A 27269-nucleotide genomic window follows, 5' to 3' on the forward strand; every position below is an offset into this window, starting at 1 on the left:
CGAGAGTCACATCGCGTTGGACTCGTGTTAGTCGGCGACGCAAAAACAACACGGTCTGCCGTATGTTTTGACGCACAGTGGGAAGTTAATTTTTAAAACTTTCCCTTTCAAAGTGGGATCGGTAGGCAGTGGGACTTGGACGACTGTGTATCCGACCACCCCCCCCACCCGGCAAGGGGAGGGGGTGGAAATACAATACTCAAAAGCCAGACACGTCCGTACCTGACATAGAACTCTGCGCTGGCTCTCCCGGCGCTCCTGTTGTTCCGCACAATTCCCAGCAGCACGGGCCGGCTTAAACTGTCCAAGGGGAGATTAACCTGACGAGGGGAGGGGGACAGAGACAAAGACGAAGAACATTACAGACCTATTTTCTCCTTGTCCGCACCGCACATGCGGAACTCAGCAGAAGATTATTTCTGATGTATTTATGTTTCTCTATCTTATGTCAGTGTTATTACCCCAGCTGGCCATCACACACAAGGCAAAAGAGTAGAATTAGGCCATTTGGCCCAGCAAGTCTGCACTATCACTCCACGGACAATTTATTTTCCCCTCTCAACGCCATCCTCCCCCGTAACCTTTGATGCCCTGACTAATCGAGGACCTATCGCTTCTCCGCTTTAAATACACCCAACGACTTGGCCTCCACGGCCGTCTGTGGCAACAATTTCCACAGATTCGCCACCCTCCCCTTCGTCTCTCTTCTTATATTCTCAGGCTGTGCCCACTGGTCCTAGGCTCTCTCACTACTGGAAACACCCTCTCCAAGTCCATGTTAGCTGAACCTTTCAGCATTCAGGAGAAAATCAGCAGATGCTGGAGATCCAGGGCAACACAAAATGCGGGGGGATCTCAGAAGGTCAGGCAGCATCCGTGGAGGGGGATAAACAGTCGATGTTTCAGGCAGAGACCCTTCATCAGGACTGGCTTCCCTTATAACTGCGGTGGTCACAGAGAAACTGGAATCCATCAGTGCTGGCTGATTATTGTTGGACACTTCAGCGAGAAGCCTCAGACACTGAGTACAAGTGAAAATCATCAACAAAATATCTCTGGCTTAGCCAAACTATTGCAAAGCGTCAGCACCACCATGCAATCAAACACGTTATATTCAACATAAGTTCTCGTTTCTCCAAATTCCTACGTGATACAAGTTGTCTGGAATTATGTTTGTGCTCAGCTTCAAGCGGACTGTCATAGCCAGAAAAATTTTCCAAGGAAGCAACTTTCAAAAAAAAAACTTGTTGTCCGGTGTTACCAGCCACCTCGCACACCTTCCCCTTCCCCAGCCTTATTCCGGTTTAGACTATTAGGAATAGAATTAGGCCATTTGGCCCATTGAGTCCGCTCGTGCATGGCTGATCCATTTCCCCCCTCAGCCCCAATCTCCCGCCTTCTCCCCGTATCCCTTCCTGCCCTGGCCAATTAAGAGCCTGACAACCTCTGTCTGACATGGGCCCACAGCAACACATTCCACAGATTCACCACTCTCTGGCTAAAGAAATTCCTCCTCATCTCCGTTCTAAAAGGACGTCCCTCTAGACTGAGGCTGTGTCCTCTGGTCTTAGACTCCCCTACCGCAGGAAACATCCTCTCCTCATCCACTCTATCTGTGTCCTCTGGTCCTAGACTCCCCCACCATAGGAAACATCCTCTCCACATCCACTCTATCTGTGTCCTCTGGTCCTAGACTCCCCCACTATAGGAAACATCCTCTCCACATCCACTCTATGGAGGCCTTTCAACATTTGATAGGCTTCAATGAGGCTCCCCCGTCATTCTTCTGAATTGCACCCCTTCACTAAAGGGACGCCCTTCTGTTCCGAGAATGTGTCCTCCAGTCCCAGACTCTCCCACTATTGGAAACATCCTCTCCACATCCACTCTGTCTGTGTCCTCTGGTCCTAGACTACCCCACTATAGGAACCATCCTCTCCACATCCACTCTATCTGTGTCCTCTGGTCCTAGACTCTCCCACTATTGGAAACATCCTCTCCACATCCACTCTATCTGTGTCCTCTGGTCCTAGACTCCCCCACCACAGGAAACATCCTCTCCACATCCACTCTGTCTGTGTCTTCTGGTCCTAGACTCCCCCACCATAGGAAACATCCTCTCCACATCCACTCTATCTGTGTCCTCTGGTCCTGGACTCCCCCACCATCGGAAACATCCTCTCCACATCCACTCTATCTGTGTCCTCTGGTCCTAGACTCCCCCACAATAGGAAACATCCTCTCCACATCCACTCCATCTGTGTCCTCTGGTCCTAGACTCCCCCACTACAGGAAACATCCTCTCCACATCCACTCTATCTGTGTCCTCTGATCCTAGACTCCCCCACTACAGGAAACATCCTCTGCACATCCTCTCTCTCTGTGTCCTCTGGTCCTAGACTCCCCCACTATAGGAAACATCCTCTCCACATCCACTCTATCTGTGTCCTCTGGTCCTAGACTCCCCCACTACAGGAAACATCCTCTGCACATCCTCTCTCTCTGTGTCCTCTGGTCCTAGACTCCCCCACTATAGGAAACATCCTCTCCACATCCACTCTATCTGTGTCCTCTGGTCCTAGACTCCCCCACCACAGGAAACATCCTCTCCACATCCACTCTGTCTGTGTCCTCTGGTCCTAGACTCCCCCACCACAGGAAACATCCTCTCCACATCCACTCTATCTGCGTCCTCTGGTCCTAGACTCCCCCACCATCGGAAACATCCTCTCCACATCCACTCTATCTGTGTCCTCTGGTCCTAGACTCCCCCACGATAGGAAACATCCTCTCCACATCCACTCTATCTGTGTCCTCTGGTCCTAGACTCCCCCACTACAGGAAACATCCTGTGCACATCCTCTCTCTCTGTGTCCTCTGGTCCTAGACTCCCCCACTATAGGAAACATCCTTTCCACATCCACTCTATCTGTGTCCTCTGGTCCTGGACTCCCCCACTATAGGAAACATCCTCTCCACATCCACTCTATCCGTGTCCTCTGGTCCTAGACTCCCCCACTATAGGAAACATCCTCTCCACACCCACTCCATCCGGGCCAATATTCAGTTGGTTTCAATGAGAAACCCCTCATCTTTCCGTTTGAGTTTAGGATCAAACTCAATGGCACACGCCTCCCCATAGAGGACTTGGCTTTCTTTTGGGTCCTGATTCAGTTTCCTTGTAAACAAATTGTGCAGATTTTAAGTTTAATTTCTAGCCAACACCGCGTAGCAGGCCCGCGCTGCTGCTGGTACGCTTCTCGGAGCAGCCGCGCTGGGGCAAATGCCAGCAAGCCCAACTTCGATGAGAAGGCTAGCACCACGGGAAGGGGCCGAACGGAGCCGGCGAGCCGGGCCCGGAGCAGTACCTCGTCGCGAATCTCTCCCAAAACGGAGGCGAAGAGCTCCCGGATGACCAGCTCGGCCGACAGGTGCTCCAGCTGGATCGACTCCTCCGGAACGTCGCCCGCGGCGGCCTGTAAAGGAGGTAACAGCATGCGGTCAGTGTTCCTGCCGGAGTGGGGGCACCTTCCGTAAATCAGAGAGGAGGGGGCCACTCGACGCTTCCTTCAGTGACAGGTCAAGAGTCAATTTTACTCATCATTAATAAATATATACAGGGAAATAGTACAGAGACACACAGACACACACACACACACACACACACAGACACATTCACAGACACTGATACACACAAACTCAGACACACACACACTCACAGACACTGATACACACAAACTCAGACAGATACACACACACAGATACACAGACACACATTCACAGACACTGATACACACAAACACAAACTCAGAGACACACACATTCACAGACACTGATACACACAAACTCAGACACACACACACACACAGACACTGATACACACAAACTCAGACAGATACACACACACAGATACACAGACACACATTCACAGACACTGATACACACAAACACAAACTCAGAGACACACACATTCACAGACACTGATACACACAAACTCAGACACACACACACAGAGCAATACACACATTCACAGACATGATACACACACACACACACACACACACACAGTGAGCAGTTTCAAGTTACCTGGGTGTCAATATCTCTGAGGATCTAACCCGATGCAGACACAAAGAAGGCAGGGCAGTGGCTATATCTCATTGGGAGTTTGGGGAGATTTGGTTTGTCACCAAAGACACTTGCAAATTTCTACAGACGTACCGTGGAAAACATTCCAACTGTCTGCATCACCGTCTGGCATGGGAGTGGGTGGGGGGGGGGGGGAATCTACTGCGCACGATCGGAATAAACTGCAGAGAGTTGTAAACTCAGTCAGCTCCATCATGGGCACTGGCAAAGGAGCAATGCCTCAAAAAGTCAGCATCCATCATTAAGGACCCCCATCACCCAGGACATGCCCCCTTTCCCATTACTACCATCAGGGAGGAGGTACAGGAGCCTGAAGACACACACTCAACGATTCAGGAACAGCTTCTTCCCCTCTGCCATCAGGGAGGAGGTACAGGAGCCTGAAGACACACACTCAACGATTCAGGGACAGCTTCTTCCCCTCTGCCATCAGGGAGGAGGTACAGGAGCCTGAGGGCACACACTCAGCGATTCAGGAACAGCTTCTTCCCGTCTGCCATCCGAGTTCTGAACCCATGAACACAACCTCACTACTTGTTTTACTTCCTATCTTTGCACTGCTTGTTTTAACTATTTAACTCTCACTGTGATTCATGCTTTTTTTTGCTTGAATTAGCCTCAGCGTGTGCGCGTTCCCCGCTACCCACCCCGCCAGGGAACAGCTCGTAGGTGGGAGAGCCAGCCATTACGTGGCTGCTTGGGGCAAACTGAGGCAAGGCAGCTTGCTTCTTGCGAGAGGCCACTGTGGTAGCGTAGCGGTCAGCACAGCCGTTTACGGTGCCGGCGACCCAGGTTCAATTCCCGCTGCTGCCTGTAAGGAGTCTGTACGTTCTCCCCGTGACCGCGTGGGTTTCCCAAAGACGTAAACTGTCCCTGGATTAAATTTGGGGGGGGGGGGGGGCACGGCGCCACTCTCGATGAATAATGGGGTGCCGCAGATGCGCTGGATTGGGGGACTGCCCCTCTGTGCTGCTCTCCAGTGCTCGTTCCCGGGGTAACGAGCTGATCTGCCTTCGCCTGCTGACCCGGTTGAGATGAGAAACCGCTGCGCGCTGGCTCTTGCGGAAACGCAGCTCCAGGCCTACATCCCCATCAATCTTCAGGCCGCGCTCCTCAGGAACTTGTGCTAGTGTTATTTTTGTGGCTGCATGCGCTATCGCGCTGTGTGTGACTGTACGCTTAGTGTTTTGTACCTTGGCCCCCGAGGAACAATGTTTCGTTTGGCTGTATACACGTGTATGGTTGAATGACAATTCAGCTTGAACTTTCTCCGCGCCAGCTTGGAAAGTCCGAGCTGCCCACGTCTACGTCGGTCTTTTGAAAGAGCATATCTCCAGGTCATCCGACTGCACCCTCTACATGGTCCCATCATGGGCCGAGAGCCCGCAGGCCATGGACACTGATCGGTAGGAATTGAATTGAATTGAATGTTTCTTACACCCTTCACATACATTAGGAGTAAAAATCTTTACATTACATCCCCATCTAAGTGTGGAATGTGCAGTTTATAGTACTTTATAGTAAAGAGTATGTGTCAGCATGAATTAATCAGTCTGACGGCCTGGTGGGAGAAGCTGACCCGGAGCCTGTTGGTCCTGGCTTTTATGCTGCGGTACCGTTTCCCGGATGGTGGCAGATGGTGGTTGGGGTGACTCAGGTCCCCAGTGACCCTTCGGGCCCTTTTTACACACCTGTCTCTGTAAATGCCCTGAATGGTGGGAAGTTCCCATCTACAGATGCGCTGGGCTGTCCGCACCACTCCCTGCAGAGTCCTGCGATTGAGGGAGGTACGGTTCCCGTACCGGGCAGTGATGCAGCCAGTCAGAATGCTCTCAATTGTGCCCCTGTAGAAAGGCCGTAGGATTTGGGGACTCGTGCCAAACTTCTTCAACTGTCTGAGGTGAAAGAGGCCCTGTTGTGCCCTTTTTCACCACAGCCGGTGTGTACTGACCACAATACGGGCTCTCTTCTCATTGTTGTTACCGGAGAGGAAGTACAGGAGCTAAAAGATTCAACATTTTAAGAACAGCTTCGTCCCCTCCGCCATCAGATTTCTGAATGGTCCGCTTTTGCGCTAATTATTTAGTGTAACTTGCACTAACTCCTGCCACAAAACACCGCCCGGTACGTCGACAATTCTCGGTGCCACCTCCGGCGGTCAGCAGGAAGGGCAGACCCACGGCCGCGCCACGTGCCTACCTTGGGCTCGGGGTGCCCGCCCGGGATGTCCAGCTTGCCCGGCGCTTCAGCCACCCGGTCGCTCCTCCTGAGGAAGACGAAGCAACCGTCGGCGGTGCGGAGCACGGCCCCGACGCCCAGGGGCTCGGCCAGGTAGGCCTGGGAGTCGCCCCAGTCCGCCAGGCCCTGCCGGCGCAGCGCCGGGGCCTGCGGCGACCAGTTCGTGCCCAGGTAGTCCCGGTAGGAGGTGAGGCCCAACCGCAGCAGCAGCCGCCCGGCCCGCAGCTCGGCCGAGTGGAAGCGGAACTTGGCGCCGTCGAAGAGCCAGGGCTGGTGGCGCCGCCGCTCCGCCCAGGCCTCCGCGATGCTCGCCTCGAGGCCGGGGAGGGGCCGGCGGTTGTAGGCGGGGGAGAGCTCGGCCCTCACGCGCTCCGGGGTCAGCTCCGCCGGCGAGGGGATCTGCAGCTCCACGCTGATGTCCGGGTCCATCGCGCTCGGCTCCGAGGCATCCGGCTGGAAGCGAAACGGAAACAGGAGAGAGCGTTACCATCTGGAGGCCATTCAGCCCCTCCAGTCTGTCCCACCTTTCAACCCCAGCTTACCGAGAACCCAGTCTCCCTCAGACGGCATCCCGATCTTTCTCTGCCAGCACGGACTGTCTCACTGCCGGCTGAATCAAAGTCCGCAACTGCCCCCCAGACACCCTCCCTTCTTCCCCCTTCCTGTCGGGCAGGAGATACAAAAGCCCGAAAGCATGTACCACCAGGACAGCCTCATATCAAACTCCTGAACAGACCTCTTGCACGAAAAGACGGACTGTCGGCCTCACGACCCACCTCGTTGTGATCTTTCACTTTATCGTTTACCTGGACACCTCCCTGTCGCTGTTACTCTATTCTGTTTTGCTGATTTACCATGCATTGTGTGATGATTTGATCTGTATGAACGGGGGAAAGACAATCTTTACACTCTTTCTGGGTACATGGGACAAATCTCTTTACAAAGAGGCCAGAGGCCATACTGGGGCAAACTGAATGTGAAAGTGGTCGTGGGGCTACTCTTCAGCTTTCAGGAAGATGCTTCACTCGTACAAATCTATATTTCCTCACAAAACTACATTTCAAACAGTCTCCCCATCCCCCCCCCAGCAATAGAAAGGCATGTGACTTAAATTCTCCTTGAGCCTCAATATAGCTTAAAGTGTACATGATTGAAGGGTGCAGCAAACCGCTTTTCAACTCCGCCACAAACCCCGGCTGTGAGAGGAGGAGGGATGGGCACGGGGAGAGGAGGGAGCTTCAAAGGTGGGGAGAACTCCATATTCCGGCCCAGGATAGAGAACTCTGGCTGTTGACGACGAGCTTGAGTAAACTGCTTTCTCCAGCCTCACAGCCTGCAGCGCCCAGCCTGGCGACGTTCGGTGGGTATGTCTGTGCCCGGGCAGCCGGGGGGAGAAAGGACATGCAGCGACGACAGCTAACAGAGGTATTTCAGAGTAACACACACACAAACAGCAGGAGGAACCCAGCAGGTCAGGCAGCGTCTATGGAAATGAATAAACAGTCGACGTATTGGGCTGAAGTCAGGACTGAGATGGAAGGGGAAGATGCCAGAATAACAAGGTGGGGCAGGAGGGGAAGTAAACTTACGAGAAGGTGATGGGTGAAGCCAGGTGGGTGGGAAACATCAAGGGCTGGAGAAGGAGAGCGATAGGAGAAGGGAGGGGAAGGAGGAGGCGAATTTGTCCACTGGAAGGAGTAATCTGTATTCATGCCATCAGGTTGGTGGTTCCCCAGGCATTGCTCCTCCATAACAGTGCCTCCGGCGCTGGCTGCGGGCAGCTGTGCAATGAGGGGGTTTAACCCCCAACAGGCGTGTGAGAGGGGTTCGTTTACAGGGAGATGAGTGTGGGGTGGTGGGATTTAGTGGGCTGCTTTGAGAGCTGCCATAAACTCAGAGTAAAATGGTGGGGGGGTGTTCGTATAGGATTGGTGTAGATGGGTCCTTGATTGCAGGTGCAACTCCATGGGCTGAAGGCCCTGTTTCCAAGCAGGATGGGTGTAAGACATAGAAGCAAAATTAGGCCATTCAGCCCATCGAGTCTGTTCTGCAATTTGATCAAGACTGATTTATTATCCCCCTCAAGCCCATTCTCTTGTCTTCTCCCCGTAACCTTTGACACCCTGACTAATCAAGAACCTATCAACTACCACTTTAAATCTACCCAATGATTTGGCCTCCGCAGCCGTCTGTAGCAACAAATTCCACAGATTCACCACCCTCTGGCCAAAGAAATTCCTCCTCATCTCTGTTCTGAAGGGACATCTTTGTATCCAATAGGGATAAGGTCGCAGGTTTACAATTCATGAAAGCTGATCTCAGGGACAGTATCAAGAGATATAAAGAGACTCAAGTTTCAAGTCAAGTTTATTGTAATTTAACTATATAAATGTATATAACCACCTAACATATATAGGAGCGAGACAACATTTCTCCAAACCAGCGTGTAAGGCACAGTAGTACACATAACACACGATAACTTATGAAGGTAAGGATAAAAGGTAAGGATGGATTACGCGTAAACAACAAACTGAAGTGTACAGATTAAACATAGTCAGGTACAGAACAGATTAACGATGACACTTGCAATTCGATACAGCAGGGAGTTCAGAAGCCTGACGGCCTGAGGGAAGAAACCGTTTCCCACCCTGACCAGTCCAGTCTTTATGCATCGGAGTCTCCTGCCCGATGGTAGAAAGTCAGAGAGGATGCCGGACGGACGTGTGGGATCCTGGATAATACTAAGGGCCCCGCGTACATTGGCGACATTTATCAAGAGGTCGAATGGCCTTCTCCTGCTCTCCTTAACCTCAAAAATTGAGGCGTACATCACGGGCAAGTGGATGATAGCAAAATGGAAGGTTTTGATAAAGGGAGGGGGCAGGTTAACGTTAGAGTTGGCTAAAATGCCAGCACGACATCAGGGGGCTGAAGGGCCTGCACAGTCAGTGGCCACTTTATCGTTAATGCTAACATCCAATCAGAGTGGTAACTCTGTGCGCAGGCAAAGTGTCGTTGGAGCAAAAGTAAACAATTACTGAAGCAGCCACAATACTAAATCATTCTCTCTCTCTCTCTCTCTCTCTCTCTCATTATCAGCATCTGCAGCAGGATGCCTCCCTGCCTCCCTCCCCACCTTCTCTCTCGTCGGCAGCATAGTTCACGGGGGGGGGGGGTTCAACTCTGGACCCCAGCTCAGCCCATCACACCCCCACCACCCGTGTCTTGGTGCAGCCAGGATCTCAACTGGGCATGCCACATCAATCAGATCACAGCCAACACAAACAGAACGCTGGGAATCCTGCGAAGAAACCCCTGCTCCCGTAGCGAATCCGTCAAGGTCACGGCGTGCAAGACGCTCGTCCGTCCAAAGCTCGAGTATTGCACGGCTGTGCGGGATCCCCAGCGAGCCAACAATGACAAGTCCGTCGAAAGAATCCGACGCCGCGCCGCTGGCTTTGTGCTGGACGACTACAGCGGGAAGTCCAGGGTCACCGACGTGCCCTCTAACCTTCAACGGGAACCGACGCACTGAACTACGGTTCATCTCCACTTTCAAAGGAGTTCCCAACAACACTCCACCAGACATCCAAATCCGTCACAGGGTCAGCACAACTCCACAGCAAACTGGACCTGGCGCACTGGAAACCCCTTCATTCACCGAGATTTGCCACCAGGACTCCCTCTACCCAAGATCGACGAGAGAGTGGAATCTTCTGCCGCCAGACCTGCGCAATGTTTCTGACATTGATATTTTTGAAGGTAGACTCAACCAAACCAGTTTAGGGGATCGAGTCAACAAAGCTCACTTTGCAATTTAACTCCCGGGCCGTTCACACCGACCCGCGCCGTCCGGCGCCCCAGCCGAAGCAGAACGAAGTGCAATGGCGGCAGAGAAAAGTGCCGTGAATGTAGGTGATACAAGGTTACGAACGAGGTAGATCGTGAGGCCAAGAATCTACCGGACCGTGCAAGAAGCCCGGCAACGGCGGGGTAGAAGCTGTCCTCGAGCCCCACTGGTACGCGCTGTTGGGCTTTTGTACCTGCTGCTCAGCAGGAGGGGGCAGAAAAGAGAGGCCCCCCCCCCCGGTGGGTGGGGTATTGGGCGACACTGGTGGTTGTACCGAGGCAGAAAGCTGAGCTGTGCCCGCGGCTCTCTGCCGCTTCTGTGCTCACGGGCAGAGGGCGTGTGAGACCTGCCGAATTCTTTTCAGCCTCCTGCGGAAGCGGAACAGAAGACATCGGGGCAGGAATGGGCCACTCAGCCCATCAGCTCTGCTCTGCCTCTCCATCAACCCTGTTCTCCTGCCACTTGAAGCCCTTACTAATCAGGAGCCCCACACCACTAGTCACCGGCAGGCAACTAGAAAAGGGTTCCCTTTATTCCCACTCTTTGCCTCCTGCCGAACAGTCGATGCTTTATCTTTCCTGCAATAGCATGGGCTCGTAACTCGTTCAGCAGCCTCGTGTGCGGCAGCTCGTCAACTGAAAGTGCACAACATGAGCCGAGTCTTTTTCGTTATTTCTTCAAAGAATTCCAAAACAGATTTGACAGCCACGGTCTCTCCTTAAGGAAACTATGCTGACTTTGGCCTGTCTGTCACATGCCTCCAAGTGCCCCAGAATCTCATCCTTAATAATAGACTTTGACATCTTGCCAACATTGAAGTCAGGCTAACCGGCCATTAATTTCCTTTCTTCCGTCTCCCTCCCCTTTTAAAGAGTGGAGTGACATTTTCAATTTTCTAGCCCTCTGGCAGGATGTCAATAAGATTGAAAGAGTGCAGAGAAAATGCACAAGGATGACGCTGGGACTCGAGGGCCTGAGTTATAGGGAAAGTTTGAATAAGTTAGGACTGTACTTTTTAGAACGTAGAAGACAGAGAGGAGATTTGATGGAGGTATACAAAATTATGAGGGGTATAGATAGGGTAAATGCAAGCAGGCTTTTTCCACTGAGGTTGGGTGGGACTACAACCAGAGGTTAAGGGTGAAAGGTGAAAAGTTTAAGGGGACCATGAGGGGAAACTTCTTCACTCAGAGGGTGGTGAGAGCGGGGAATGAGCTGCCAGCACAAGTGGTGCGTGCGAGCTCGGTTTCAAAGTTTAAGAGAAGTTTGGACGGGTACGTGGATGGGAGGGGTATGGTCCTGGTGCAGGTTGATGGGAGTGGGCGGGTTAAATGGTTTCGGCACAGACTAGAGGGGCTGTTTCTGTGACTCTATAATTCTAACCTGCCACGGCCCAAAGCGTCATGTTTAATCCTCTCCACAGATGCTAGCTGACCTGCTGAATTCCTCCAGCGTTACGTGTGCGTTGCTCAGGGAGCTGCTTCTGGGTGGCTTGTTAAAACAGAAGTGTGAGAGCTTTGGACTTAACAGAATTCTGGGACCCCTTTTGTTCGTATGGGCCTACATGGCTGCTTGGGTGGTGAAAGTGTGGAATGAGCTGCCAGCACAGGTGGTGCATGCGAGCTCGGTTTCAAAGTTTATGAGAAGTTTGGATTGGTACGTGGACGGCAGGGGTATGGAGGGCGATGGTTCCAGTGCAGGTTGATGGGAGTAGGCAGTTTAATAATTCAGCATGGACTAGATGTGCCAATGGGCCTGTTTCTGTACTGTATGGTTCTATGACTCACTGTCCACTTCCGGGTACGTGGAATTCCTCGCTGGTGTGAAGCTCACAGCTTCGACAGCAAAGGCTGTAAATTGGCTTTGTGGTAGGTACAGGCTCTGCGGGCTGAAGGGCCTGTTTCTGTACTGTTCTGAATCAGGATCAGGTTTATTGTCAATGACATACAGTGGAGACGTATCACCTACCACCCCACCAGCCTCCAGATCCAACATATTATCCTCCGCAACTTCCGCCACCTTCAACAGGACCCCACCACCAAGCACATCTTTCCCTCCCTACCCCTCTCTGCTTTTTGCAGGGATCATTCCCTCCGTGACTGCCTGGTCCACACGTCCCTCCCCACAGATCTCCCACCTGATACTTATCTCTGCAAGGCCAAGAGCGACCCTTGTCCCTACACCTCCTCTCTTACCACCATTCAGGGCCCCAAACAGTCCTTCCAGGTGAGGCAACTCTTCACTTGTGAGTCTGTTGGGGTCATCTATTGCATCCGGCGAGACCCGATGCAGATTGGGGGACCGCTTCGTCGAGCACCTCCACTCCGTCCGTCAGAACAGACAGGATCTCCCGGTCACCACCCACTTCAACTCTCCCTCACATTCCCGTTCGGATATGTCCATACACGGCCTCCTCTATTGCCAAGATGAGGCCGAACTTCGGTTGGAGGAACAATACCTCATATACCATCTGGGTAGTCTCCAGCCCCTTGGTATGAACGTAGAATTCTCCAACTTCTGGTAAACCCCTCCCTCTCCCTTCCCCCATCCCACTTTCACTCTGCCTCCTCTTCCAGCTGCCCATCACCTCTCTCATGACTCTGCCTTCTTCTACTACCCATAGTGCTTTCCCCTTACATTCCTTCTTCACCTCTCCTGCCTATCCCCTCCCTGCTTCCCCTCCCCCACCTCTTGCTCTCTCCTCCGATTGGTTTTTCACCTGGCACCTTCCACCCTCCCCCCCACCTTCTTTATAGGGCCCCTGCCCCCTCTCCAGTCCTGACGAAGGGTCTCGGGCCCGAAACGTTGACCGCTCGTTTCCACGGATGCTGCCCGACCTGCTGAGTTCCTCCAATAAAGAGTAACAGTGGGGTGGGGGTGGGGAACAAATCAGACGCTGGACTTTGAGACAGGGAGGAACGCTAGAGGGAAATTCTGACGGGTGGGTGGGTGGGATCGAACTCACAAGCGGGCACCAGACCAGCTCACGTCGCTACGCGCAGCCACCACGTTAGCCAGGCAGGGATACGGTTATACATCGCAGGGGCTGAGTGAGACAGTCTTACCTGGGAGGCCGGCCTCAGCGGGCGGAACGCGGCGTCACAATGTATCTCAGCGGGCGGAACGTGACGTGACAATGTATCTCATTCCAGGGAACGTGACGTGGCAATGTATCTCATTCCATGGAACGCGGTGCAACAATGTATCTCATTCCATGGAACGCGGCGCAACAATGTATCTCATTCCATGGAACGCGGTGCCACAATGTATCTCACCGGCTGGTCCACGCCGTCGGTGATAAACGGGCCCGAAAACCGACTCCGGGACTGGGCGGCACCGGCTCGGGGCGGAAGTCAGGGTGCCATCCCGGTTCGCTATTGGTCCAGCGGGCCGCATGTGGCGGCTGTAGGAGGCTGCTGAGTGTGGATTCTTGTTACCGCGAGTGCTGGTGGTAGTCGGGTGTGATAGTTAATGCAGAACGCCTGTGTGTGGCTTTGGTACACAAACACGGCGGCGGGGGCAGATCTTGGGTCAGGGTCCGGTGCAGGACGGCCGGGGAACCTCTTTGGTCCTGCAGCCTTCGCCGCCGTTGTCCTCATCGTCCGCCAGCTCCACACCGTCGAGCTCAAGCGGGATCCGTCTCCGGCTGGGAGCGCCGTTTTATCCCGAGGTCGGGGAACTTGCCCAGGTGGAAAGGAGGCGGGGGCAACGGCGGCCTCTTTAACTCACCGCAGGAAGCCACAGCTCTCCCCTTTCCTAATGCTTACCGGCGGGCTGAATGTTATTAATTGCCCTGACATGTTATTAATGTAATTTATTAACTTAACAGGATATCGGAAAGCCCCCTGTGATTCTTGCTCGAACTGTGCATTCCTGGTAAGGAGGGAGTCTCGGAATTAGAATCCAGCGACGCTGAACCTCTCACCAAAGACACTGGCAAATATCTACAGGTTTATGGGTAGAGAGTGTTCTGACCGGTGGGGGTGGGGGTCTCTCTGCCGAGAGTTTGTAAACTCAGTCGGCTCCCTCACAGGCACCAGTCTCCGTAGTGTCCAGGACGTCTTCAGGGAGCGGTGCCTCAAAAAGGCGGCATCCGTCATTGAGGACCCCCACAACCCAGGAGATTTGATAGAGGTGTACAAAATTACGAGGGGTATGGTTAGGGTTAATGCAAGCAGGCTTTCTCCCCACTGAGGCTGGGTGAGACTGCAAACAGAGGTCATGGGTTAAGGGTGAAAGGTGAGAAGCTCAAGAGGAACATGGGGGGAAACTTCTTCACTCAGAGGGTGGAGAGAGTGTGGGACAAGCTGCCCAGCGCGAGGGCATTTCGATGTTTGAGAGAAGTTTGGTAGTAGGGGTCTGGAGGGCAATGGTCCCACTTCAGGCTGATGGGATTACACAGTTTAAATGGTTTTGGCATGGACTAGATGGGCCAAAAGGCCTGTTTCTGAGCTGTACTCTGTGACTGCCCACTTCTCACTGTTACCGTCAGGGAGGAGGTACAGGAGCCTGAAGACACACACTCAACGATTCAAGAACAGCTTCTTCCCCTCTGCCATCAGGGTGGAGGTACAGGAGCCTGAAGACACACACGCAACGATTCAGGAACAGCTTCTTTCCCTCTGCCATCAGGGAGGAGGTACAGGAGCTTGAAGACACACACTCAGCGATTCAGGAACAGCCTCTTCCCCTCTGCCATCAGGAAGGAGGTACAGGAGCCTGAAGACACACACTCAGCGATTCAGGAACAGCTTCTTCCCCTCTGCCATCGGATTTCTGCACGGACATTGAACCCATGAACACCACCTCATGACTTGCTTTGGACTATGTATTTAATATAACCATTTTGTATTTATCTTTCTGTTATCCACAGTTTGTATTATGAGTCATAGAGTCGGAAATAGTCCTTTCAGCCCATCTAGACTGTCCCAAAACCAATTAAACTACCTACTCGCATCGACCTGTGCCATAGCCCTCAGTACCCTCTGAGTGAAGAAGTTTCTCCTCATGTTTCCCTTAAACTTTTCATCTTTCACCCTTAACCCACGACCTCTGGTTGTCGGCCCACCCAACCTCAGTGGAAAAAGCCTGTTTGCACTCACCCTCTCCGTACCGCTCAGAATTCTGTATCTTCTATATCCCCAGGAATAAAGTCCTAATCCCTTCAACCTTTCCTTATAACTCGGGTCCCCCAGACCCGGCAACATCCTTGTAAATTTTCCCTGTATTCGTTCAACCTTATTCTCATCTCTCCTGTAGGTCGGTGACCAAAACTGCACTCAACACTCCAAATTAGGCCTCACCAACGTCTTGTACAACTTCAACATAACATCCCATCTCCTGTCCTCAGTATTCTGATTTACAAAGGCCAGTGGGCCAAAAGCTTTCTTTACGACCCTATCCACCTGTGACGCCACTTTCAATGAATTGTGGACCTGTGTTCCCTTTGTCCTGCCACATTCTTCCGTGCCCTCCTGTTCACTGTGCAAGACCGACCCTGGTTTGTCTTTTTGAAGTGCAAAAGCTTGCCCCTGTCTGCATTGGATTCCATTCGACATTTTTCCAGCTTGCCCAAGACCCCTCTGCAGGCCACGATAGTCTTCCTCGCTGTCCACTACACCCCCAGTCTCGGTGTCATCCGCAATTTTGCTGATCCCGTTAACCACGTTATCATCCAGATCATCTATACAGGCGACAAACAACAATGGACCCAGCACCGATCCCTGTGGCACTCCACTAGTCACAGGCCTCCACTCAGAGAAGCAATCCTCCACTACCACTCTCTGACTTCTCCCACAAATCCAATGTTAATCCAATTTACTGCCTCTTCTTGAATGCCCACCGGCTGAACCTTTTTGACCAGCCTCCCATTTGGGACCTTGTCTAATGTCTTGCTAAAGTCCACGTAGGCAACATCCGCTGCTTTTCCTTCATCCGCTTTCCTGGTAACTTCCTCAGAAGCCTCTATAAGATTGGTGAGGCACGACCTATCAAGCACGAAGCCATGATGACTATCCTTAATGAGTTTATGTCCGTCCAAATACTCCGATATCCAGTCCCTTAGAATTCTTTCTGGGGGGCGTCATGTGATGACGTAGGATCGAGACGTTGGGAATCCAGCTCCCCCGTAAAAAGTAATGAAATAGGGTTTAAATGAAGAAGAGTTAACAAATACCTACTAGAAACTATATGTAACTCAGGATTGTTTTTGGATATGGCTCCTAAACCGAAACCGAAGAAAGCTACTACTTCGAAGAAGGCCTAACCGTCTCGGCGAAGCCTCGGACTCAAGTTGGATCTCCTCCCGGCGAAGTGCATGGCACTTCCGATGATGCGGGACAGGAAGTTGCGGCCATGCCGGCGGTCTCCAAGAAGAAACGGCAAGAACAACGCATGTGCGAAGAAACAAGTATGCATGAACAGATATTAACAAAACTACAAATCCCAACGACGGCTGGAAGTGAATCGGAAGTGGAATCAGACTCTTTGGGAAATACAGAGGAAGAAGAAGAGGAAAAGAAGGAGGAGATTAAAGGAGACACAAGAGATATCCTGATATATATGATGAATGAATTAAAAGCTATAAGAACAGATATAAGAAGGATGCAGAATACCCTCGATAATGTGGTGGAAAAACAAAAGAAGATGGATAATAAAGTTAAAGAGATGGAAGTAAAAGTGGAAGAAAACACTGAAAGAATAGATAAGATAGAGGACAATAATCTTGCCTGGACAATAGAAAGAAAACAGATGTTGGAAAAAATAGATGCGCTTGAAAACTCTAGTAGACAAAATAATATTAAAGTTGTTGGTCTTATGGAAGGTACAGAGGGAAAAAATCCAATAGAATTCTTTCAAGAATGGATTCCGAAAATGTTGGAAATGAAAGAAGGAAGCCAAGTAATTGAAATTGAAAGAGCACACAGAGCTTCAAGACCAAGACCTCAACAAGATCAAAATCCAAGATCAATTTGCCTTAAATGCTTAAGGTACCAAGATAAAGAAATGATCTTGAAGGCAGCTACTCAAGGTGCTAAAAAGAGAAATGGACCATTGATAATAGAAGGGAAAAGAGCTTTTTTTTAAGTCCAGACTTAAGTTATGATCTTCTGAAGAGGCGGAAGGAATTTAATCCAGTGAAAAAATCTTTATGGGAAAAGGGCTATAAATTTTTATTGAGCTATCCAGCAAAATTGATAATTTTCCTGGATAATGAAGAAAGAATATTTTTCGTTGACTACCGGAAAGTGGAGAAATTTGTACAAGAATTACCTGATGTCCACAAAGAGGAGTAAAGAATTATAGAAATGAAATGGACTAATGATGAAGACTGAAACAAGGTTGGACTTGACGGACATTTATAAGGAAAAAAAATGGTTGAGGAGTATTAATTGAGAGTAGAGACATTAATTATTTTTTTTCTTCACTAATATATATATATATTTGCGGGGGAGCTGGAGGAGCTCCTGATCGATGCCTGCGAGTTTCACGTGTACAATCATGGCGATTGCCATGACCCGTAAAATGGGGGGGGGGGGGTAATGTTGTGTTCTTTTTATTCGCAACATTAGTGGGGGGGGGGCGTATTTTGGTTTTTTTTCTTATATATTAGTTACCTTTCTTCTATTTTTCTTCTTTTTTTGCCTGGATGGTTGGGGAGAGACTCATAGCAACATGGAGAATTTTAAAGAGTTCCCAAGGTATTATGAATGATTAATTTACTTAATTTTTTAAAGTTTTAGTGTTAATGGACATAATGGACCTGTGAACAGAAAAAGAGTTTTAACATATATTAAGAAAATGAAAGGAGATATAGCTTTTTTACAAGAAACACATTTAACAGAAACAGAACATAAGAAATTAAAGAGAGATTGGGTTGGAAATGTCATTGCAACTTCATTCAATTCAAAATCGAGAGGAGTTGCAATTTTGGTTAATAAAACTTTACCAATTAAAATACAAAATGTAGTAATTGATTCTGTGGGGAGATACGTGATTATACATTGTCAATCTTTTTCAGAATTATGGACTTTTATGAACATTTATGCACCAAATGAAAATGATGCAAAATTCATACAAGAAGTTTTTTTGAACTTGGCTGATGCACATGATAAAATATTAATAGGTGGAGACTTTAATTTTTGTTTAGATCCAGTTTTGGATAGGTCGACTAAAGTTGCTGCAAAATCAAAAGTAATAAAACTAACTTTATCATTATTGAAAGATTAAAACCTGTTTGATATATGGAGAAAAATTAATCCAGGAGAAAGAAATTATTCATTTTATTCAAATAGACATAAAACTTACTCAAGGATTGATTTTTTTTATTATCAAAAAATATTCAAGATAGAGTGAAAAGTGTGGAATATAAAGCAAGAATACTGTCAGATCATTCCCCCTTGATAATGACAATGATAATGAAGGATAAGGAGGAATCGATCTATAGATGGAGATTTAATTCAATTTTATTAAAATGTCAAGATTTTTGTGATATTATGAAAAAACAGATACAATTTTTTTTGGATACAAATTTACATTCAGTTGAGGATAAAATTGTACTATGGGAAGCGATGAAAGCATATTTAAGGGGTCAGATTATGTTATACACCTAAAATTAAGAAGGAATACATGCAGAAATAGATCAATTGGAAAAAGATCACATAAAGTTAGAAAAAGAATCTCAAAGATATATGACAGAAGAAAAACGAAGACAACTTGTTAATAAAAACTACAATATAATACACTCCAGACATATTGTACAGAAAAAGTAATTATGAGAACTAAACAGAAATATTACAAATTAGGTGAAAGATCACATAAGATTCTTGCTTGGCAGTTGAAAACAGAACAGGCTTCTAAAACAATAAATGCAATTAGAACAAGTGTAAATAAGGTTACTTATAAACCTTTAGAAATTAATGAAATTTAAAAAAATTTTTATACTGAACTATATCAATCAGAATCACAAAATAAGATTGCTGAGATAGATAAATTTTTATCACAAATAACCCTTCCAAAATTAAATTTGGAAGAACAGAAAGGATTAGATATGCCCTTTACATTAAAAGAGGTTGAATAAGCTTTAGGATCACTTCAGAGTAATAAATCCCCAGGAGAAGATAGTTTTCCTCCTGAATTTTATAAAAAATTTAAAGATTTATTAATTCCTCCTTTTATGGAATTAATATATCACGTGGAAAAACGCATAAACTCCCACAATCTTTTGTTATGAACAGCGATCATAACTGTATTGCCAAAAAAAAAGAGATCCTTTAAAACCAACATCATATAGGCCTATTTCTTTGTTGAATACAGATTATAAAATAATAGCAAAAATTTTATCTAATAGAATATCTAAATATTTACCAAAATTAATACATATGGATCAAACAAGTTTTATTAAAAACAGACAATCAATGGATAATATAACCCGGTTACTTAGTATAATTCATTTGGCGCAAAAAAGAGATATGAGTATGAGTGTGGCAGTTGCTTTGGATGCAGAAAAAGCATTTGATAGATTGGAATGGGAGTTTTTATTTAAGGTATTGGAAAAATATGAGTTAGGAAAATCTTTTATACAATGAATACTTATCCTCAAGCCTTAAATACTAATCCTCAAGCTAAAGTAGTTACAAATGGTCAGATTTCAAAACCATTTTGCTTAACCAGGTCAACTAGACAAGGCTGCCCATTATCACCTGCTTTATTTGTATTGGCAATAGAACCATTAGCTGAATGAATTAGAACAGATTCAGACATTGGGGGTTTTAGAGTTAATCAAGAAGAATATAAGATTAATTTATTTGCTGATGATATTTTTATTTATTTAACAAACCCATTGCAATCTTTGCAAAGATTATCTTTTAGATTGGAAGAATATGGGAAAGTATCAGGGTATAAAGTAAATTGGGATAAAAGTGAAACTTTACCCCTTACCAAAGGAAATTATAATCAATGTTGATCAGTAACTCAATTTCGATGGTCAATAAATGGGATAAAATATTTAGGTATTAGAGTTGATAATGATGTTAAAAATTTATATAAACAAAATTATTTTCCATTATTAAAAAAAAGAGGATCTTGATAAATGGATGATGTTACCAATAACATTAATAGGTAGAGTTAATGCTGTAAAAATGAATACATTTCCTAGATTGCAATATTTATTCCAAACTTTACCAATACAATTACCACAGAAGTTTTTTTCAAAAACTGAATAAATATGTAAGGAAATTTCTTTGGAAAGGAAAGATGTCAATAATATCATTGGAAAAATTGACATGGAAATTTGATTTAGGAGGGTTACAACTTGCAAATTTTAAGAATTATTATAAAGCAAATCAACTTAGATTTATTGCATCTTTTTTTTGATGAAGGAAAACTGGCATGGATTAGAATAGAACTAGATAAGATAGGAGAAAATATACCAGAAGATTTTATATATAAATGGGAATCCAAATGGATACGGGAAAAAAAATAATCTCCTACATTAAGACACTTGATTGATTTATGGAATAAGGTAAATATGGATGATGAGATAAAGAAATCCTTATTAGCAAAAATAACTTTAATTCAAAATAGGCTTATTCCTTTTACAATGGATAATAAACTTTTACATAATTGGTTCCAAAAGGGGATTAAATATATAGGTGATTGTTTTGAAGGAGGTATATTGATGTCGTTTGATCAATTAAAAAATAAATATAAAATATCAAACAACACTCTTTTCTGTTATTTTCAATTAAAGGCTTATTTATGAGAAAAGCTGGGTCAAACAATGTTGATGCCAAAACCTAGTGAAATAGAAATATTAATTCAAAAAGGAAAAATTAAAACATTTACATCTTGTATGTACAATTTGATTCAAAAACAGACAATTGAATCAGGAATTCATAAATCAAGACAAAAATGGGAATCTGATTTGAATGTTAAAATTGATGGAAAAAGTTGGTCAAGATTATGTTCTGATAGTATGATAAATACAATAAATGTTCGACTTAGATTAATACAATATAATTTTTTACATCAATTATATATAACACCACAGAAAATAAATAGATTAAATTCAAATATGTCTGACCAGTGTTTTCGATGTAATCAAGAAATTGGTACTTTTTTACATTCTACTTGGTCTTGTTTTAAAATTCAACCATTTTGGATTAATCTAAGACTTCTATTGGAACAAATTACTGGAGTACAACTCCCATATAGTCCAGTATTATTTTTATTAGGAGACATTGAAGGGACAATACCGAAACTTAAATTGAGTAAGTATCAGAAAAAATTTATAAAAATTGCATTGGCAGTAGCCAGAAAAGTTATCGCAGTTAGTTGGAAATCTGATTTATATTTAACTATGGATCGTTGGAATAATGAAATACTTGTTGTATTCCACTTGAAAAAACTACATACAATCTAAGAAATGAATATGATATATTTTTGAAAATTTGGCTCCCATTCCTACAAAAGATAGGACTAAATACATAGGTCCTTTGAAGATAAAATTATAAAGTAATTGGGGAAAGTAAAAATAAATATTAAAATTATTTTGAACTCCATGGAGCATGTGGGGATCCTCCGATATCCAGGCAATCTTTCTCTTCTTTCTTTCTTTTTTTTTCTTTCTTTAGATAAGGGTTAAGGGGGGGGGGAAGGGTTAATATTATTTTTCTTTTTCTTACTATTTTATTATCACATTTATTCTTTGTAATTTTCTAAAAATTTAATAAATAAATTTAAAAAAAAGGAATTCCTTTCTGGGGGATGTCAGAGCTGCTGGCCTATAATTCCCTGGTTCATTTTTTAAACAGCGGAGGACTTTGGTTATCCTCCAATCCTCCGGTACCTCTCCTTCTGCTAAGGATGATTTAAATCTCTTTGCCAGGGCCCCGGCAGTTCCTGCATTTGCCTCCCGGAGGGTCCGAGGAGACACTCTGTCAGGCCCTGGGGATCTCTCCACCCTGAGGTGCCTTAGAATAGCAAACGTCTCCACCTCTGTAATCTGTACGGGGTCCATGAAGTCGATGCTGCTTTGCCTCACGTCTGTAGGCTCTGCGTCCGTCTCCCAAGTAAATACAGATGTAAAAAATTTAAGATCTGCCCCATCTGTTTTGGCTTCACACATGGTTTACCACTCTGAATCAATTCTGTCCCTTGCTGTCTTTTCGCTCTTAATATATTTATGGAATCCCTTCAGATTCTCCTTCACCTTGTCTGCTAGAGCAACCCCGTGCCTTCCCTTAGCCCTCCTGATTTCCTTCCTAAGCGTTCCCGTGCATTTCCTGTACTCCATAAGCACCTCATTTGTTCCCACCTGCCTAAAACCTTTTGTTTTTCTTAACCAGGGCCGCAACGTTTCTTGAAAACCAAATTTCCCCACACCTGTTATCTTTACCTTTTATTCTGACAGGCGCGTACAAGCTTTGTACTCCCAGAATTTCACTTTTGAGGGCCTCCACTTCCCAAGTCCAGAAATCAGCCTCTCCCGATCCACTCTTGCCCGATCCTTTCTGAGACCGTCGAAATTGGCCTTTCTCCAATGTAGAATCTGACCTGGCCTTTTCCATAATTACCTTGAAACTAATGTGAAGTCAGCTGAGAAGATCATCGGGGTCTCTCTTCCCGCCATCACGGACATTTACACCACACGTTGCATCCGCAAAGCAAACAGCATTATGAAAGACCCCATGCACCCCTCATACAAACTCTTCTCCCTCCTGCCGTCTGGGAAAAGGCACCGAAGCATTCGGGCTCTCACGACCAGACTGTGTAACAGTTTCTTCCCCCAAGCTATCAGACTCCTCAATACCCAGAGCCTGGACTGTCACCTTGCTGCACTATTGTCCTGTTTATTATTTATTGTAATGCCTGCACTGTTTTGTGCACTTTATGCAGTCCTGGGTAGGTCTGTAGTCTAGAGTAGCTTTCTCTGTGTTGTTTTTTACGTAGTTCAGTCTAGTTTTTGTACTGTTTCATGTAGCACCATGGTCCTGAAAAACGTTGTCTCATTTTTACTGTGTACCAGCAGTTATGGTCGAAATGACAATAAAAGTGACTTGACTTGACATTGTGGTCACTGGATGCAAAGTGTTCCCCCTACAGAAACTTCTGTCACCTGCCCTGTCCCATTCCCTGATAGCAGACCCAGTATCACACGCCGTCTCGTTGGGATTTCTACGTTCTGATGAAGAAAACTTTCCCTGAACACGTTTGACGGGCTCTACGCCATCTCACCCTTTTACAGTCTGGGAGTCTCAGTCAATATGTGGAAAGTTAAAATTACCCCCTATTGCAGCCTTTATCGGAGCAATTCTCAAAGAGCGGTGTAGGAGGTCAGGCTCCATAATGAGCCGGGGAGGTGATGACCCCCTCCTGTTAGACTGTTTGAAGTAACTTATTTTCTATTCTCTCTTACTTCTCTTCTAATATTTGTGCATCTGTGCACTTGTAACACTGTCATTTCCTCTGGGATCGATAAAGTATCCGTCAATCTAACCTTTTGCTTCTCACAACAGTCGCCAATTTCTCTGCAAATAAATTCCTCTAAGTTATGTATTTCAAGGTTAACAAGCTGGTCAATAATTCTGAATCTGATAAGACTGCTGACATATTTCCAAGCTGGGGCGGTGGAGGTGAATGGGAGAGAAACACAGACTTAGTATAAATGGGCGGTTGGGGGATAGTACAGATTTGGTGGGCTGAAGGGCCTGTTTCTGCACCGGACTACGAGTATGTGACGACTCGCATGCAGGGTGGCTCGGTAGTGTAGCGGTCAGTGCGACGGTTTACGGCACCGTCGACCCGGGTTCAGTTCCCGCCGCTGCCCGTGAGCAGTTTGTACGTTCAAACAGGTGACCGTGTAGATTTCCTTCGGGCGCTCTGGGTTCCTCCCACACTGCAAAGAGTTAATGATTTGGCCCCTCCCTCATTACAAAAAAGCTTCCATTCACAGCGCTTCTGTTCACTGGCAGTTTTTTCATTTCCCGTTGAGAGACTGGTGTGCGTGAAAATCCCAGGAGATCAGCAGTTTCAGAGATACTCAAACCTCCCCATCTGGCACCAGCAATCATTCCACGGTCACATTTCTTCCCCATTCTGAAGAACAACTGAACCTCTTGACCGTGTCCGCATGAGTTGCTGCCACGTGATTGGCTGATTAGATATTTGCATCAACGAGCAGGTGTAGCTAACTGAGTGGGCCAGAAGGTATACGTATATTTATTTATGTAATTGAGATTCAGAAGCCTCCGTCGGTCACAGTTGACCATGGATGTTGTGTCCTAGCAGTCTAGACATGGAAGCCCGGACGGGACGATATGGAGAACGAGCTGTTCCCCATATAGCAATCTCCCTTTCTCCGTGCATCTGATGAAACCAAAGGAACGACAGAAACTGATACAGTTTGGGTACCGGGAGTTGCCGGTCAGCGTTGAACTCAGCGTAGGACTGCCTCAGGGGCTCCAGCTCCAGATTTTACCCTCGGGGTTCACTCCCGAAGCCCCCCCCCCCGCGAGCGGGTACAGCCGCAAGGGCAGCGGCGGTTTGAGGTCAGAGTTCTCCTTCTCCCAGATGAGCTGCCGACTGCGGCTGACGAACCCCGTCTGCCCGAGGTGACTGGGTTTAAGGTGCCAAACCCGCCGTTGCCCCGGAAACAGTTCCACCGGGATTAGTAGCTGAGCTACAGGTGAAGGCCGGGAGCTGGTCTGCGTTGTCAGAGGCTGTTCGAGGCCCAAATACTCCCGTTGGGAGTGTTTAATAGGCAAGCGGGGGCTTGTCCCCATTACCACCCCCGGCTAAAACAACCTGAAGGAACTATTTTATTGAAATGCAACGCTGAATTGGCCCTTCGAGACGTGCTGTCCTGCAACCCCCGATTTAACCCCTCGCCTAATCAGGGGACAATTTACAATGACCAATTAACCTACCAACCAGTCTGCCTTCGGACTGTGGGAGTAAACCCAGAGTGTCAGATAGTGCCGGGACCCGCTGGCTGTAACAAGAAAACACGTCCACTTCAAGTGACTCAATGGCCATTTTAAAGTCCGTGCAAGTCAGGATCCCGGCTACAAAAGGGTCAACGAGAGTTTGTGAAAAAAAGGTCATGACCGGCTCTAAATTGGCCTGATAGGGAATATCCTGCCCGCAGCGCTGCCAAAACATCATGCTTATTTAAGAAATATGATCAGAAAATAACCTCCGATTGGCCGAGGACCAGCAGCAAAGTTCACAATGGGCCCACTGACCCTCCTCGTGCTGTCATCAGCCATGCGGCCATAGAGTGCAGAAACAGGCCATTGGGCTCACTCTCAAGGACTCTAACTCATGTTCTCAGTATTATTTATTCAATATTTGCACAATTTGTTTTCTTTTACACATTTCTTCCTGTCAGTCTTTGCTTTTTATAATTTCCCTAAATCCTACTGTATTTATTTTCCTGCGAATGCCTGCAAGAAAATGAATCTCCGGGTAGCGTACGGTGACCTGTTACAGGATGCACTTCGTTAATAATTTTTCTTTGAGCTTGACGTAACGAAGGCCAACGCACCATACCCCCTCTGTGTGTCAAAGTTACCCCTCCTGTTCGTTTTAAATCTTTCTTCCTGCTCTCGCCTTAAACCCGTCCCCCTCTCGGGTCCCGTTCCTGAGGGGAAAGACTGTGTGCATTCCGTGCCCCTCGCCGTGGTCCGCCCCGGGCGGTGGGGTCCATGATTAGTTGTGGTTGACTGACCCGTTAAGTGCCTGCGTCATGCGCGAGGCCTGGGGCGGCACAGCGGTGGGCGGGCAGAAGCTCTGAGACTCGGGTTCGATTCCGACCTCGGGTGCTGGGGTTTGTACATTGTCTCTGTGATTCTGTGAGTTCCCCCACCACCCGTTGCTCGGGTATTCCCCCCCCCCCCCCACACATCCCAATGTCATGTTGATTGGTTGGTTAATCTGCCCATTTTGTTTAGGGGAGGGAGTAGAGTTAAGGGAAAGTTAGTGGGGAATGGGCCAGTACACTCTAATTGGACCAAGTGGACTCCCCTTTCCATCTTCAGGAGATATACAGATAAGGAGCAAGAAGGTATGCTGAATGACGGATCTATACCACTCTCCATTCAACTCCATTAAGACCTCAGCTCTGTGGCTCTGACCACCCTTGATAACAGGTCTTGGTCATAGAGTAGTAGAGGAGTACAGCACCGAAACAGGCCTTTCGGCCCATCTAGTCTATGCTGACTCCCATCCACCTGCACTGGGACCACAGCCCTCCATCCAAGTCCCTAGCCAATCTTCTCTTAACCATTGAAATCGAGCTTGCATGCACCACCCTCTGAGTGAAGAACTTTCCCTTCATGTTCCCCCTAAACTTTTCACCTTTCACACTTAACCCTTGACCTCTGGTTGTAGTCCCACCCAACCTCAGTGGAAAAAGCCTGCTTGCATTTGCCCTATCTGTACCCCTCATAATATTGTATACCTCCATCAAATCTCCTCTCAATCTTCTACATTTCAAGGAATAAAGTCCTAACCTGTTCAATCTTTCCTTATAACTCAGGTCCCCCAGACCCGGCAACATCCTTGTAAATTTTCTCTGTACTCTGTCAACCTTATTCTCATCTTTCCTGTAGGTAGGTGACCAAATCTGCACACAATAATCCAAATTTCGGCCTCACCAACATCCTGTACAACTTCAACATAACATCCCATCTCCTGTACTCAGTACTTTGATTTATGAAGGCCAGTGGGCCAAAAGCTTTCTCCATGACCCTATCTACCTGTGATGGCATTTTCAATGAATTATGGACCTGTATTCCCAGATCCCCGTCTGTTTTCAGTGACTTACTCCTCACTCTGTAAGTCCTACCGACGTTCAACACGTCACACTCGTCTGCATTAAATTCTACCTGCCATTTTTCAGCCCATCTTTCAAGATGACCCAGATCTCTCTCCAAGCCACGACAGCCTTCCTCGCTGTCCACGACACCCACAGTCAGCAAATTTGCTGATCCAGTTGACCACATTTATCACCCAGACCATTGACCACAGACGA

The 27269-nt window shown here is 47.2% G+C and overlaps 1 protein-coding gene across 2 annotated transcripts in view; it reads right to left on the minus strand.

Moving 5' to 3' along the window:
• The window catches only part of nudt22 (nudix (nucleoside diphosphate linked moiety X)-type motif 22), a 28335-nt gene extending 11879 nt beyond the window's left edge, over positions 1 to 16456 (minus strand). The window contains exons 1-4 of one of the 2 annotated variants that reach the window (XM_059955198.1): positions 13300 to 16456; positions 6346 to 6837; positions 3369 to 3476; positions 223 to 320 (exon numbers count right to left, since the gene is read on the minus strand). In XM_059955198.1, coding sequence (XP_059811181.1) covers positions 223 to 320; positions 3369 to 3476; positions 6346 to 6813 — 674 coding nt within the window. In that variant the 5' untranslated portion in view covers positions 6814 to 6837; positions 13300 to 16456. The other variant, XM_059955199.1, reaches the window with a different exon arrangement.
• Between the last annotated feature and the right edge of the window lie 10813 nt (positions 16457 to 27269).

This window comes from Hypanus sabinus, chromosome 31 (genome assembly GCF_030144855.1).
Source record: "Hypanus sabinus isolate sHypSab1 chromosome 31, sHypSab1.hap1, whole genome shotgun sequence".
NCBI classification, from domain to species: Eukaryota; Metazoa; Chordata; class Chondrichthyes; order Myliobatiformes; family Dasyatidae; genus Hypanus; species Hypanus sabinus.